The sequence below is a fragment of the Scatophagus argus genome, chromosome 13, assembly GCF_020382885.2.
Source record: "Scatophagus argus isolate fScaArg1 chromosome 13, fScaArg1.pri, whole genome shotgun sequence".
NCBI classification, from domain to species: domain Eukaryota; kingdom Metazoa; phylum Chordata; class Actinopteri; family Scatophagidae; genus Scatophagus; species Scatophagus argus.
In genome coordinates, this window is record NC_058505.1 from 14466334 (window position 1) to 14479491 (window position 13158).

At 39.8% G+C, this 13158-nt stretch overlaps 1 protein-coding gene across 1 annotated transcript in view; it reads left to right on the plus strand.

Moving 5' to 3' along the window:
- The window catches only part of clstn2a (calsyntenin 2a), a 127754-nt gene that overhangs the window by 50962 nt on the left and 63634 nt on the right, over positions 1-13158 (plus strand). Inside the window, exon 2 of the mRNA XM_046408520.1 lies at positions 9194-9316. Coding sequence (XP_046264476.1) covers positions 9194-9316 — 123 coding nt within the window. The remainder of the gene's footprint in view (positions 1-9193; positions 9317-13158) is intronic.

A 13158-nucleotide genomic window follows, 5' to 3' on the forward strand; every position in this document is an offset into this window, starting at 1 on the left:
CCTAGTAATTTCCTTGTTTGCACACAGCGTGTGTTGTGCCTGTTGACTAGCCTTTTCTTCGAAATTTCCACAATTTCAACAACTTTTATTTGTTCTTTAGAGGGGAGTAAATAGCCTTGTCTCTTTCTTAGCTACTTGCTATTACTTGGCTTGGAACAAGCACTGTTTGAATGTTTAGGAAGGAGGTGAGCTCTCACGGAAACAGTGACATAGACATGTGCTATAGGGATTTCAAAATAAAGCCGTCTTTTGAAGATGAAGATATGGGGAAATGTTTCAGTTTGTATCAATCTGGATTGGATTGTTGATGAATTGATGTATTCAATCCAGATTGATGGATTGTAAGTCTCCTAATTCATTTTAGGCACTAATGTCAGTAAGAGGATTCATCCCATTGGTCACGTCTTCAAACTTGCTGACAACCCGACCCTCCTCTGGACTTTTCCCTGGGTCTGAACAGGACTATGGCCCTGTATCTCTGTGAAGCTTAGGCTTATTCAGATCAACTTGGAGCATGAGAAATAATACCAAAGTATGTCTTTTAAAACAGGTGAGCCATGTTCATGATTTTTAAACCTACTCAATTATACAAACTTATACTACATTTAAAAGGGAATGTTTTTCATGAAAATGCTATTGCATTTCAATGTTATGCTGTTTAGCCTTGGCTACATAAGACATAGTGAGACATAGGAGTCAGAAAATGAACGGTTTAGATCTATTCACATACATAAGCAAAGCAGTTCATAAAGCCAATTCAGCAAAGCCTTGGCCCCCATCTTGGAGATTGCCTACTTAACACACTAGATAAGACAAGGTCTCAGATAAGGCAGAGAAATGCAGGTTTCAAACAGATGTTTTCTACTCTGTCTAACATAAAATGTTAAATGAGCTTGATCCCATAAGTTCAAGCTCATTTCTACAAGAGGTATCTCTTTTTTAATATACATTTATGACACTAACATTGAGGACATGAATTTTGTCAGTTCAATAGAATCTTAGAAAGAAAAGTAAAGAAAGGAAGGCAGAAGCCCTCTGATGTACTAGAGCTAACATTGTTCATTGAACCAGAAAAAGTAGTCTTCTTTCTGATATTCAATCTGTGCACGATTGCAGTTGCAATATCGATAAGCACAGCTTTATGTGAACGGAGGTTGTCTACTATGAAATTGGTCAAAACTCATCTGCTTTGGCAGATGAGCTTGAGTTACATGGGCGCCTCCAGTATCATGTTGTGAAGCACAAAGGTAATTAACTCCTTAATTCCTAATAAATAAGATGTGCGTTAACCCTAAATGAGTATTCTTGTGTTTAATGTTACATGTGTATTGGTAGTCTGTTGGAGAACCAAGCCTAAGGGGATTTGAATAGGTCTTGAATTGCCTCTGGCATGTCCGATTTGTAATGTAATGCGATATGTAACTTGTCTACACAACATAAATCCGCTCAAGCTGTCAAAACTGTTCTCAGTTGCTACAGTCTTTACAGCCTGCTTTGCATTAAAGGTGTAAAAAAAAAATGTCAGTGGATATGTGATGCAAAACTAAACATAAACAGATGGAGGAATCACTCACTCCAGCCAGTCAGGGTGTGGAGTTTTTGACACATACCAGATTGCTGTCTTTGAAGGGAGCTGAAATAAGTGCAAATGGTAGACTGTCTATGTTCCTTGATCATCACATGAGGCCCAAGTCGCCAGAGTGGAACAGTTTCTTATTCAATCCAGTCAGTCACACAGCTATCCATTTCTCCTCACCACAGCTCCTCTCGTCGCCTGCTGCTTTCTGTTAATGGAGATATCACCTCCGCCCTCCCCCTCCCTCCCATCCCCTTCTCTGTTCTCTCTTTGTTGTCCTTTCCCTTCCACTCCACTTTCACTTCACTCCTTTCAAATCCTTCTGTTGTGCCTCTTCATTGGCCCACTCAGTGAAACTAATCGACAGTAAGCCATCACCGAGTGCACTCTGCATTTCTCTCTCTACAGAAACCAATCAGAGTCATTGTTAGTCATCCAAGACACGTCCCCTTGCTCTCTCATTGTGCTGTAAATCAACAAATAATTCATAACAAGTAGAGGAGACAGACATGGAAGCAAAACAAATATGGCTTATTATTAAGGAATGGCAGACAGACTGATTTTCTTTCAATATTTCCTTATAGTGAATGCCAAGTGCTCTAATGGCAAACAACTGACCTTTTGAGACTCCCCATATCACTTTAGCTCTGGTGTCAGAAAATGCCACAGCTGAGGAAAAAATGGAGTCAGGGAATTGAACAAATTGCAGAATAAGACACCAGTTTTATTTATTTAGAGAATTGTGCTAGTGCTATGGTAATGATCAGTCAAATGAAAAATTGTCATCTGCCTTAAATGACATCAAAGCTCCCATGACTCTTTCGGTTGCCAGACTTCCATGAGCTGGAGGTTACTAATGCTGTTGTTTGGATGATTTTATGTGCCATTCTTGAGATTGACTGGCAAAGCCTTTATATCATATTAACAGACTTTTTTTTTTTTTTTTTATTTCATGCGCGTGTCATTTTCTCCACCTTCACACCCTCCACAGACACCGTAGGATTCTGCTGACGCTCCGATCCACCAGAATTAGAAACCTGCTGAGTTTAATCTGTGGAGCTGCAATCCCCCTACGGACCACTAACTTCCAACCCTGCAACCTTATTTCTTTCTTTGCTCTCTCTGTGTTGTGTTTTCTTCATACACACTCAGACGCTGCACTTTCAGATATACCCAAATAAATGCACTTGTTTTTCTAATATACATATAGACACTGCCATATGCAAAATATCTGATGCCAATTAAATGCAGTGGCTTTGTTGTGCAGTCAGCACCAGGTTGAGCAAAGGAAAAGAAGGGAGCTGAATGTTGCAAAGCAATTACAGCACATCTGTATCTCATGTGTTGGTGTTTGGTTAGGAAAGCAACCTCTGAACTGCCTTGATTGAATTGTGACCATAACCAAATTAAATCCAAATATTTATTAACTAATTGTCTCCACAACAGGGAGAAGGATGGCCGTACATTATAATGGCAGAGATCAGAGTTTATGGACCCTTTCAATGAGTTGTTAAGAATGTAAGAATCAACAATAAATAAACAAGATAAAAAAAAAAACAGTACCGACTGGAAATCTGGACCCACTTGATCCTTCCTAGTTCTCTTTAAAGTGCAGGACTGCAGTCAATAGGCCTAATTACTCTGTTCTTGCAAACTGCATCTTACACTTAAGCAGTGGGACTGTTAAAGTCGGAGTGGAAGCTCATAGTACTTATGAACGTAATGATTTTGTCCCCCTGCTCTCATGGGCATGCAACTTTCTAATGCTTAATCTACTGCTGTTGTAGTTTGTTCCCTTATTGACCATTGCTGTAAATTCATTTTAACTGTTGTGTTACTGCGTGTGTCAGCGTCATTTTGTGTGCAGCATGTGTTTATTAGAGCTTTTTTGTTGGAAACAACTGTACAACTGACCAAGTCACTTCCTTCTAAGGGTGCACTGATCATCCACAAATTATGAACTCATAATTTGTAAAGCTGTCTCAGTTGTGTTCAGTCTTTGTACTGATGTCTTTGTGCCCTGAAGCCATGATTGTATTTGATTACTGTGATGTTTGACAGAAGTTTGGCAAAAATGTGCACTTGCATAAAGTAACTGAAACTCCAAACTCAAAGTACTTTTACCTCTAAACTGTACTCTGCTGAAGACCTTCTGTGCTCTCACTGAACAGACACTCTCAGTCCTGATGTTTGTTTAGCTTCACTGTTTAATCCTTCAGCTAATGTCACAGAACATTTCACAATCTTCATTCAGTACATGATACTACAGCTGTGGTTAGTGCTCAGTTTCGCATTAGCAATAGTCAGTTCATTAATAAACATTAGCCTGTAGATCTGAATGACAGCAAAAAAATGAAGTTATTCCTGAGTTCCTTTCATAGATAAGGTTAAATAAAAAACAGACCGATGTGCATTATGACTGAGAGCTGACACTGACTTCTTAAATTGGCTGAGTGATGATCTGTGCCGCCGTGCTATGAAGCTCGTGTCATCCGCATAGAGTGGTGAGTTATTTTGAGGATGTTTTCAGACACATTACTGATGTGGGTTGAACTAGTCCATCATGTCTGCTCATATGTGTCTCTGTCAAGACCGCTGCACGTGATTAATGCCTTTATAGCTTATAATTTGTCATCAGTTAATGGTAGAACTGTGCAATAATGAGATTTGATGTTCGTCATTGAAGTAATTATCACCGCCTAACTGGCCCTGAATCTGCAGTTTTAATTCTCTGACCACTGTTTACTGTTAACATAGCAGCATCATAAACACAGATCTAGCATTAGGTGCTTTGTTTTAAGTGCCTCATTAGAGAAACCAAGAATAAAAAAAAAAAATGTTAAGTTTGTGGTGCTTGTCATGGTGTCAGGAAGCATTCATCCGTCCATCCATTTTCTATACTGCTTATACGTCAGGGTCACACGGGGCTAGAGCCTATCCCTACTGACTATGGGCGAGAGGCGGGGTTTTTCCTGGACTGGTCACGGATCAATCACAGGGCTGACACGCAAAGACAGACAACCTCACACACTCACATGAAGGATGGGACATGCAAACTCTGCCCAGGGCCCAGACTGGGATTTGCACCTGGAACCCTCTTGCTGTGAGACAAGTGCTAACCACTGCACCAGTGTGCTGCCTGGTGTGAGGAAACACTGGGAGATAATTAAAATACTGTAAATTGTCTCCGTGAAATTAAAATGCAGTCAGTTAACAACAATTCATTACAAGTCAGTTGTACTTCATTCTTGTTTTGTTAATGAAGCTAGAAGCAAAGAGAAAAGAAGAGAAGGGCGTTATCTCTAGGCTGCAAGTTGTAACACCAATACTCTCTGGTTCAAAATTAGATTGTGTGAAGTTGAGACCAAAAGGAGTTGAAATACCATTTTGCAATTAATAGCGCACATGATGAAAAAAAAGGGGAAAAAGAGAAGCTGATGACGTGTGACAAATGGGCTGCCAGGGAGGCATTTTCTACACAGAGTGTCTTCGTCTCATCACCATCGAAATGTTGGATGGGTCTCAAAACCCTGTCCTAGCTCATCATTTTGGAGATTTTTCTGCTCAAACAAGAAATGGACCTCCCTCGAATCAGTGCTGTTATTTAGTGATGTATAATCTTGGGCATGAAATGTATCCAATAGGAGTTCAATTTAATGTTTTAGTAATAATAAAATAATTTGAAGGACTTGAAGTTGGAAACATAGCATTGTCCAAAATGTCTTGGTATGCTGAAGCATTAAGATTCCCCTTCACTGGAAGTAAGGAGCCAAGCTCAAACCCTGACAGCCCCATAAAGAGGTGTGTCTGGATACTTTTGTCTATATAACGTACATCCGGATGATCTATTTGTCCCTGGTGTTGGGTAACAGGTTCACAAGTCACCCAACAATGCAGAATTGCATCTTTCTGAGGACACTGTAGGCGTGTAATAATGTGCATGTCTTTTTACACTTTTAGAGACAAGATTTTATGTGATGTCCTCTTTTTCTAGCTGTTCATTTTTATCTTTTTTTGCCTGTGACCCAAATTAAATATAGATTAACAACCTGCTGTGTCTCTACAGTAATGTGTTTCCGTGAACCCCAGTCCCAGGAGAGACACTAACAGATATTTTGATTTCAATACCAGGATGGACATTTGCGATACCCAACAGTAATGCTGTTTACAGGAAAGCACTATCTTATTTCAGGAATTCTGTTTCCATATTACCGTCATGTCCGATCTTATCCACTGCTGTACTAGATCCACTTTTAGACTGTTTCTTCTACTAAGTGAATTAGTCTTCCATAATGTGCAGCCTCATGCTGTAATGCTGTAATGGCTGCAGATGTTTCTTAGGAAATGGCCAAAGACATCATGCATATTGCAGTCAGTGACACATGTAACCTTATTAAAAGAGGAATCACGTGCAAGAATGGTTTTCATTAGCCATGGTAGTGGCCAGGATCTGTAGATGTCAAAGACTGAAATACTTCAAAAACTATCACAGATAAACCCTAATAACTTGCTATGTCATCTGGTATTGCTATCTAAAATTAATTCTGATGATTTAGGTGATCTTTTATTTCCTTTTTTGTGCCACCAGCGTTTGAGAAATATCATTCACTTAGGGTGAAATATTGGTGAAACATCCGCTTGATGAACTGCCACAAAAATTGGGTCGCAGGCAATGCAACCAGCCATGACTTTGGTTATGGCTTGACTTTTCTTTTTCTGCCAAGATGAGGTTCACATTTGCTGTTTCAGTGAAGTGTCACAAATATTAGAAGCATTGTGTAGACATTCAGAAAATTATTTTCCAAATGTTTGCATAATGTATTAATTGTTTCAGCCATTTTCCAGGCAAGATTCAGACTGTAGAGTCTTGTTTCAATTTCAGAGATGATCTTAAGGACTGCTGATCAGTATATTTCGTAGCAGGGCAGATTTTGTCCAGGCAGAGTTTTTTCTGTTCGAATTCAATGCCTTGGTTTCTATTTCATTGCTGCGGCTCAGTACACGGGTGCCATGGATGAATACCTTAAACGCATCATTAATGGCTTTACAGTACTACATGTCGTCAAAGCCATTTTGGAAATAATACATTTCCATGGTCTGATGTGTGCTCTTTCTACAAAACAGCTCTTACATTAGACTCCCTTTAAAGAGTCACAGCTCTGCTGCCTCGACTGCCACCCAATTTGTTTGGGATAAATGTAAGACCTTGAGCTAGAAATTGAACCTGCCATCCATGAGTAAACTGCACTAGCTGTGGGCCGCTATTAGACTTAGTGAAGACATCTTCAAATGTAAATGAAATGCTATGCAGGCACGATGGATTAATATGTGTTTACACTGGCAAGTGTAAGCACATAGAAATGAAGACTTACTTGAATAATGGCAATTTTTGTAGTGTGTTCTGTACCTCAGTCTAATGTGGCCTTTGTTTTGAAGAGGTGTATTCTAAGATTTTTAGCAGTTCTTTTCACATCAGCTTTTTGGTTGGAAATTTTACTAACACACAATAGTACCGTACATCTATAAATATTTATAGGTAAGTATCTTTAAGTATTCTATAAAGGTGAAGCTCTATCTGCAATACACTCTGAAAGTGTGTTTGCTGCTGTGATTCATACACTGATTTTCCGCCATCACAAGTAAAATGTTCCAGGTGTAAATATGCCTAAACACCACTCTCCTCTCTCCACTTTCCAGCAGAGCAGAGTCCTGCTGTTTGCTGCAGTGCTTTCTGTCTCCTGCGTGAGCATGAGATGAGACTCCTAGTATGAATAATGTCCTCCCTTGTGGTTCTCTTTCACTCCCTATAATCCTCTCTCTACTCTGGTCTCTGCAGCGTGAGAGTCCCATCTACAATGATCAGTAGTCATCGGTCTCTGTCACTGAATTAAAGACTTAAAACGCAAGTGTGAATGAGAACTGATGCACAGGCACAATAATTGCATCAGTTCTAATCAGTGTATTCAGTTTTGTGTCATTAAAGATAAGATAAGGTAAGAACATTTTTGATCCTGCAGGAAATTGTTGTGCCAGGATTGCAATACAAAGAAGCATACAAAAGTAGAAAGTAATTTCCCCACAAAATATAATAACATTTAAAAAAAAATAACAGAGTACAATAAAAATAACAGAGTATATAGCATATACTAATACTAATATACAGTATTAAAGCCAAAGTTGTTGAAATCTTATGGTCTAAGATACTTTAAATGACCGTTTTACCTTTGGTAAATAATAATAATTTCATTAGTTTAACGTCTTTTATCATTCACAACATTTTTGCATCAGCCAAACACGTGTTTCCTTTTTTTTCCCACCCTGTTCCCTCAACCAGGTATGGCCATAAGCTGGGGAGAAAAAGAACTAGTAGGACAAAACTACTGAAATTTGTCCAAGCAGATGAAAAGCTCTGAGAAGGTTTTAGGAACAGTTTGATGCATTTTAAATCACTGCCAGCTGGATGTGTCATCTGGTCACTGGCATGAGACAAAGCGTTCCTCTTCAGTGGATTTAAAGGTCAAGTTGCCATCCCAGCTTCCTGCAAAGAACGACACTTGTACACCAGAGATATTTACTTACATATGTATGTGAGTGTGAACATTAAAGTGTACATGCACATGTGGTTATTGCACACTGGTCTCTGTCGGCTTGTGAGATTCTGCTGGGAGACAGTGGGAGGAGGTTTTAATTTCCAATGTGTGATGGTGATCTGTGTTAATCTCCAACTCATCCCCCTGACCTTTTAGTCACATTTATTCGACAGTGGTTGAGTTCTGTGTCTTGAGCTCTCCAGGAAAGAGGAAAAAAAAGAAACAGTGCACTGTAGAAAAAGAGGATGTGCTGGAAGAAGAGAAAAGAAAAAATGTAGAGGTCAAAACCTGAGCTTAACATGGAAATGTATGCAGTTTGTGTTTGTCTGGGCTAAGATTAGAGCACAGAATTCTCATTAAAAATGAGTGTTTCTAGATGTAACAAGGTTTTAAAAGATTGTGGGCTGCTGACTGAGACTGTGTTGTGTTGCCTGAATAAGTCAAGGTAATAGAACTTTAAAGCTTTGTTGCATTGCACTATCGAGTGAGGAGACACATGGCTGTCCACAGCCTCCCCAGGCCCACAGAGAGTTATTCGAAACAAGAAGCGTATATGGTGTATGCAAAGTGGGAGGAAAAGGGACAAAAGCAAGTAGGGGTGTTTGTATGTTAAAGGTTTCACTTTTATTCTTCTCTTGCAAAATTGGGGTTGTGTTTTTTTGTAGGGAATTCAGAGCTCTTTTCAAAGCAAGACAATCACAGACGTAAAGCCATATGACAAACATCTGTAATTTGTTTTTACAATCTTTACCCTCTGGCTTCCATTAGTTCTCCTGTCATCTGTGAAAACCTAAGAGATCAATCACAAACCACACACACAATGCATCACAATGCGTTGTTTAGGAAAAAGTGGAGGCTTCCATGCCTCCCGCTTCCTCATTCTCGCTCCTTTTGAAATGACTCAGCACAGAAACAAAAAAGCATCTAAACTGAAATGTGCAATGAAGTAAAAAATACAATTACAAAATTGCCAAGGAAGATGGTAACATTCGTCCTGTTCCTCCTCTTTTTCTCTCCTCTTTCACAGTCAATAAGCACAAGCCGTGGATAGAAACATCTTACCATGGTGTGATCACAGAGAACATGGACACGGTGCTGCTGGACCCGCCGCTGGTCGCTCTAGACAAGGATGCCCCGGTCCCGTATGCTGGTAGGAACAACACATGCCCAAACGCACTCACACAGAAAAAAAACATCTGCGGTGAAGTATGTGCACTCTCAAGTATCCACACACATTAGGAGATGTACACTCTTACGCTCATGCTGTATACACATCCTCCCACACACACACACAGACACACACACACAGTGCTGTGTGCAGGCAACTGTGGCAACTTCACACCACAAGACGAAAACAGATGATCCGATATTTCTCTGTTCTCACTGTTTGTTATGGAGACTGAATTCCATTTATCACCCTTTGCAGTGATAAACAAATCGTTTTCTTTTCTTTCTTCTCATTATTGTATTTAATTGTTGAAGAACTCACGGGACAGAGGGCTCAAAAATAACTAAGCATTATTATTTTGGATATCAATATGTCTGTGTTTACTGTAAATATATATGCTGAACTGCTGTTAGTCTTTAAAGGTGCTGCACCACTTCTTATGTTAAAACCTTTTTAAAATGATAGTTTTGTTTGTTAGGTTTGAGGGGGTTTAAAATCTTTCTGTCATGAGTTGGATGATGGGAAAACAGCTGACTGATTCAAGCTCACTGAGATTTATGAAAATACCTTCATTTTCATAATCTCATCAGGTGTTAGGTTTGCAGTTAAGATAATTTTTCTTCACTTTCTTCACTCTTTCTATTCACTGTATTCATGGCTTCTGAATTGAATTAACTGAAGCCATGTGTCGTCCTCATTTAACCTGACCAAAAGATTGTTTTCAAGAATGTAAACTCTCTTCTCCAGCTGTGTCAGCTTGGTGTCATACATGATGTTACAGTTACAAAGCACAGTTGTAATTTACTCCCAAGGAGGGAAATAATATTTTTCTTTTATTTATATTGTCACTACAACACTCAGCATGAATACCGTATATTTCTATGATATAGCACTTTGTTTTTGTTCATGTTCTGACTTCACAATGTTGTTATCGTATCTTGTCATACACAGTAAAAACAGTGAGCCTTTACCCGGGGAAGTCCTTTTTAACAGTATTTAAGGTATTAGGTTTATAAATTCTCTGCAGCCACTGAATGTTTAGTTGCTGAGAACTTGCTGTAGCTGTTGAGAAACAGCTTTGTACATCCTTGTAGGCTTGTAAAAATTCCTCATGCAGCCCATGAAAAAAAACAACTCCAGGACATCACTTCTTCTTTGAAACTTTTTATTGCTCCTCATATTTGAGACGAATACGCCACACAACCCGTAATAGTTTCCGTTGAGCCAGGTGCTGGGAGCGTAGTGCTGACTGAAAGTTGTTGAGTCACTGAACAGGCACGAGTAGAAACGACAGTTCGTTATCATTATAGACTTCATCTCCAGATGATTGTTTCAGGTGCTGATTGTGTTGTCTAACAAGAGCTGGAGTCAGGCAGCAGTCATGCTGGTACAGCAGTGCCGATACTGACAGGTAGGAGAGAGATAGAGAGAGCTGTTATAATTGGACAAAGTGTTCTGAGACTCAAAGGCAAACCAAGAGGCTTTTTGGCAGCTAACGCTTAACAGCTCATTATGGTGAAATGGCTCCTATTAATCCCAGCGCTGACAACCACGTAAAACTGATACTTGGCTATTTTTCTCCCTCTGTTTTTCCCTTTTTTCCCCGTCTGTTTTTTTGATGCTACAGTTAGGATTTTGTTTTTCAGTTTTACATGTGAACTGTTCTTTGTGTAATGAGTAAATGTAGCTGACCTCGAGGAGCTCGAAACAGGCTGGATTCATGTTGTTCTGCTTCCCCTCACAGGGCTTTTAACAGTCCTACATTGTACATATACTGTAGTGTTACCCAAATACTATTGCATATGTAGATGTACTGTATAGGAATATTTAGGATATACATTATGATTTAGTTATCAAAAACATGAAAAAAAAACTTAATTAATCTTTTTTTCATCCCACTGAAGTGGAGGTGCTGAAGATACGCCTCGCAGCATTGTTCCTATCCAGTCAAGCAGTAGTGGCTTAATAGTAATTTACAGTACATAGCTTTTCCTAGTAACCAAATCCGTTACATAGTGAAGGTTTAATGACACTGCATTAAGCAGCCAGACAAAAGAGGAAATTAATTTTGACTGTTTTTTTTCTGCACGATTAACACTTTGGTTTGTTGACTTTGGAAGGTCAAGCTGGATGAAATACCGCCCGAGAGAAAAAAGCAGAGCTGTGCACTGGCTGCTGACTGGTGATATTTCACTCCCTGTTGTTCATTGCATGCCGTCTAATGAATGAAACCCGTACAATCGCTACCAAGGAGACCCTGAAAAAAGGCCATCATAGGAGCAGCTTTTGTTCCAATTTATCTTCCTTTGTAATTGTCTACAGCTAGAGCTCTCCCTGTGTTTTGCACAAACCCACACACAGCCCCATGCTCAAACCTTTATCTCAGTCTGTCCCTCTTTATATGTTTTTACTCCCTACCTTGAGCCTCATTCCTTCTTTTTCAGCCCAGCTCTCCTGTCTCCTCTTCTCTGTCTGGTCACTTTGCTCTTAGCAAGCCCATTTACAGGCAGTCACTTATGCACTACAGACACTCTCATCAATCCCCGTTTTGTTGTACTGCAGAAAGGAGTAGGCTGTCCTTCTGGCTCCACATTAATTGCAGTGTGGGAACACAGACCAAGATTGTTAAGTACTTCTCTTGAACATTCCTCTCGTCCTCCTCTATTCCCTCTCCCCTACACCAGCCCCCCATCACCACTGCCCCTCCTCTGAATGACTCATACAGCCCCTTTATCTTCAATTCTTTCCCCACCTCACCTTCTTACCTGAATATTCTTGATTCCTTCCTGTCTTTCCTTTTGTCCCACAGTTCACATTGATGCAATCTACCCACAGTGGACCTGACTTGAACATTATCCACTGAGACAGGCATCCTGAATATAAATTGTTATTACTGCATGCTATGATGGCATTCTGCAACCCCAACCCCACGTCCATCCAACACCTCTCTTGGAGTAAAGGTGTGTGGGTCGAGGAGTATGTGCTGATCGAGCATTCTCAATCAAATTAGCATGAGGAATAGCGGCAGTGAACTCCAGGGTGCTGCGAGGCAGGCAGACAGTTTCATTTGCTTATTCTTTATCTCAAGGCTACAGTCAACAGGCACAGATTCTCCCCATTCATCATGGCACTAGAATAATGTGCTGCGGTACATTGTTTCCTCTGCTGAACTCACTCTGGGTAAAGGAACAAAACTAGTTGGAGAATTGGAGGCAAAGGGAGAAAGGATATACGAGCGAAACAAAGTAGGAGACAGATGGACAATGGAAATGAGCGGGAGTCATCACGAGCAGCTACCACGACAAAACATATTTGGTTATTCCCATTGGTTGGTTTAGGTTGTGTTTGTGCATATAGACAGATATGCATGTGAATGTAAATGTTTCTGTAAACCTCATTTCTCAGCATCTCAGCAACCACCCACCATCCACTGTTGATATGAAAGCATTAGGAGTTATTTCATCCAGATGAACAGTAGGTGGCACCAATGCCAGATTTTGACATGATTATGCCGTTGCAGAGGAAGAGTGGGCAACAAAATGTAGTCATTACGTGAATCAAACATTAAAGAGTGAAAAGTAATTTTAAATTTTTTTTATTTTTTAAAATTATAATTATTACTGTTTTATTACTATTATAAGCTGCTCTTCAAGGTTTTGGTGTTGGCTTCAAATTCACAGCTCTATTACTCAAACTGGACTTCCTGGACTGTATTTCATGTCTCCTCAGTATGTGGAACAGCACATTCCCATCACCCCTACACTGAGATAGCTTTAGTTAATTTTATTACAACACCCAGCTGGACAAACCTATCTGCTAGTGAA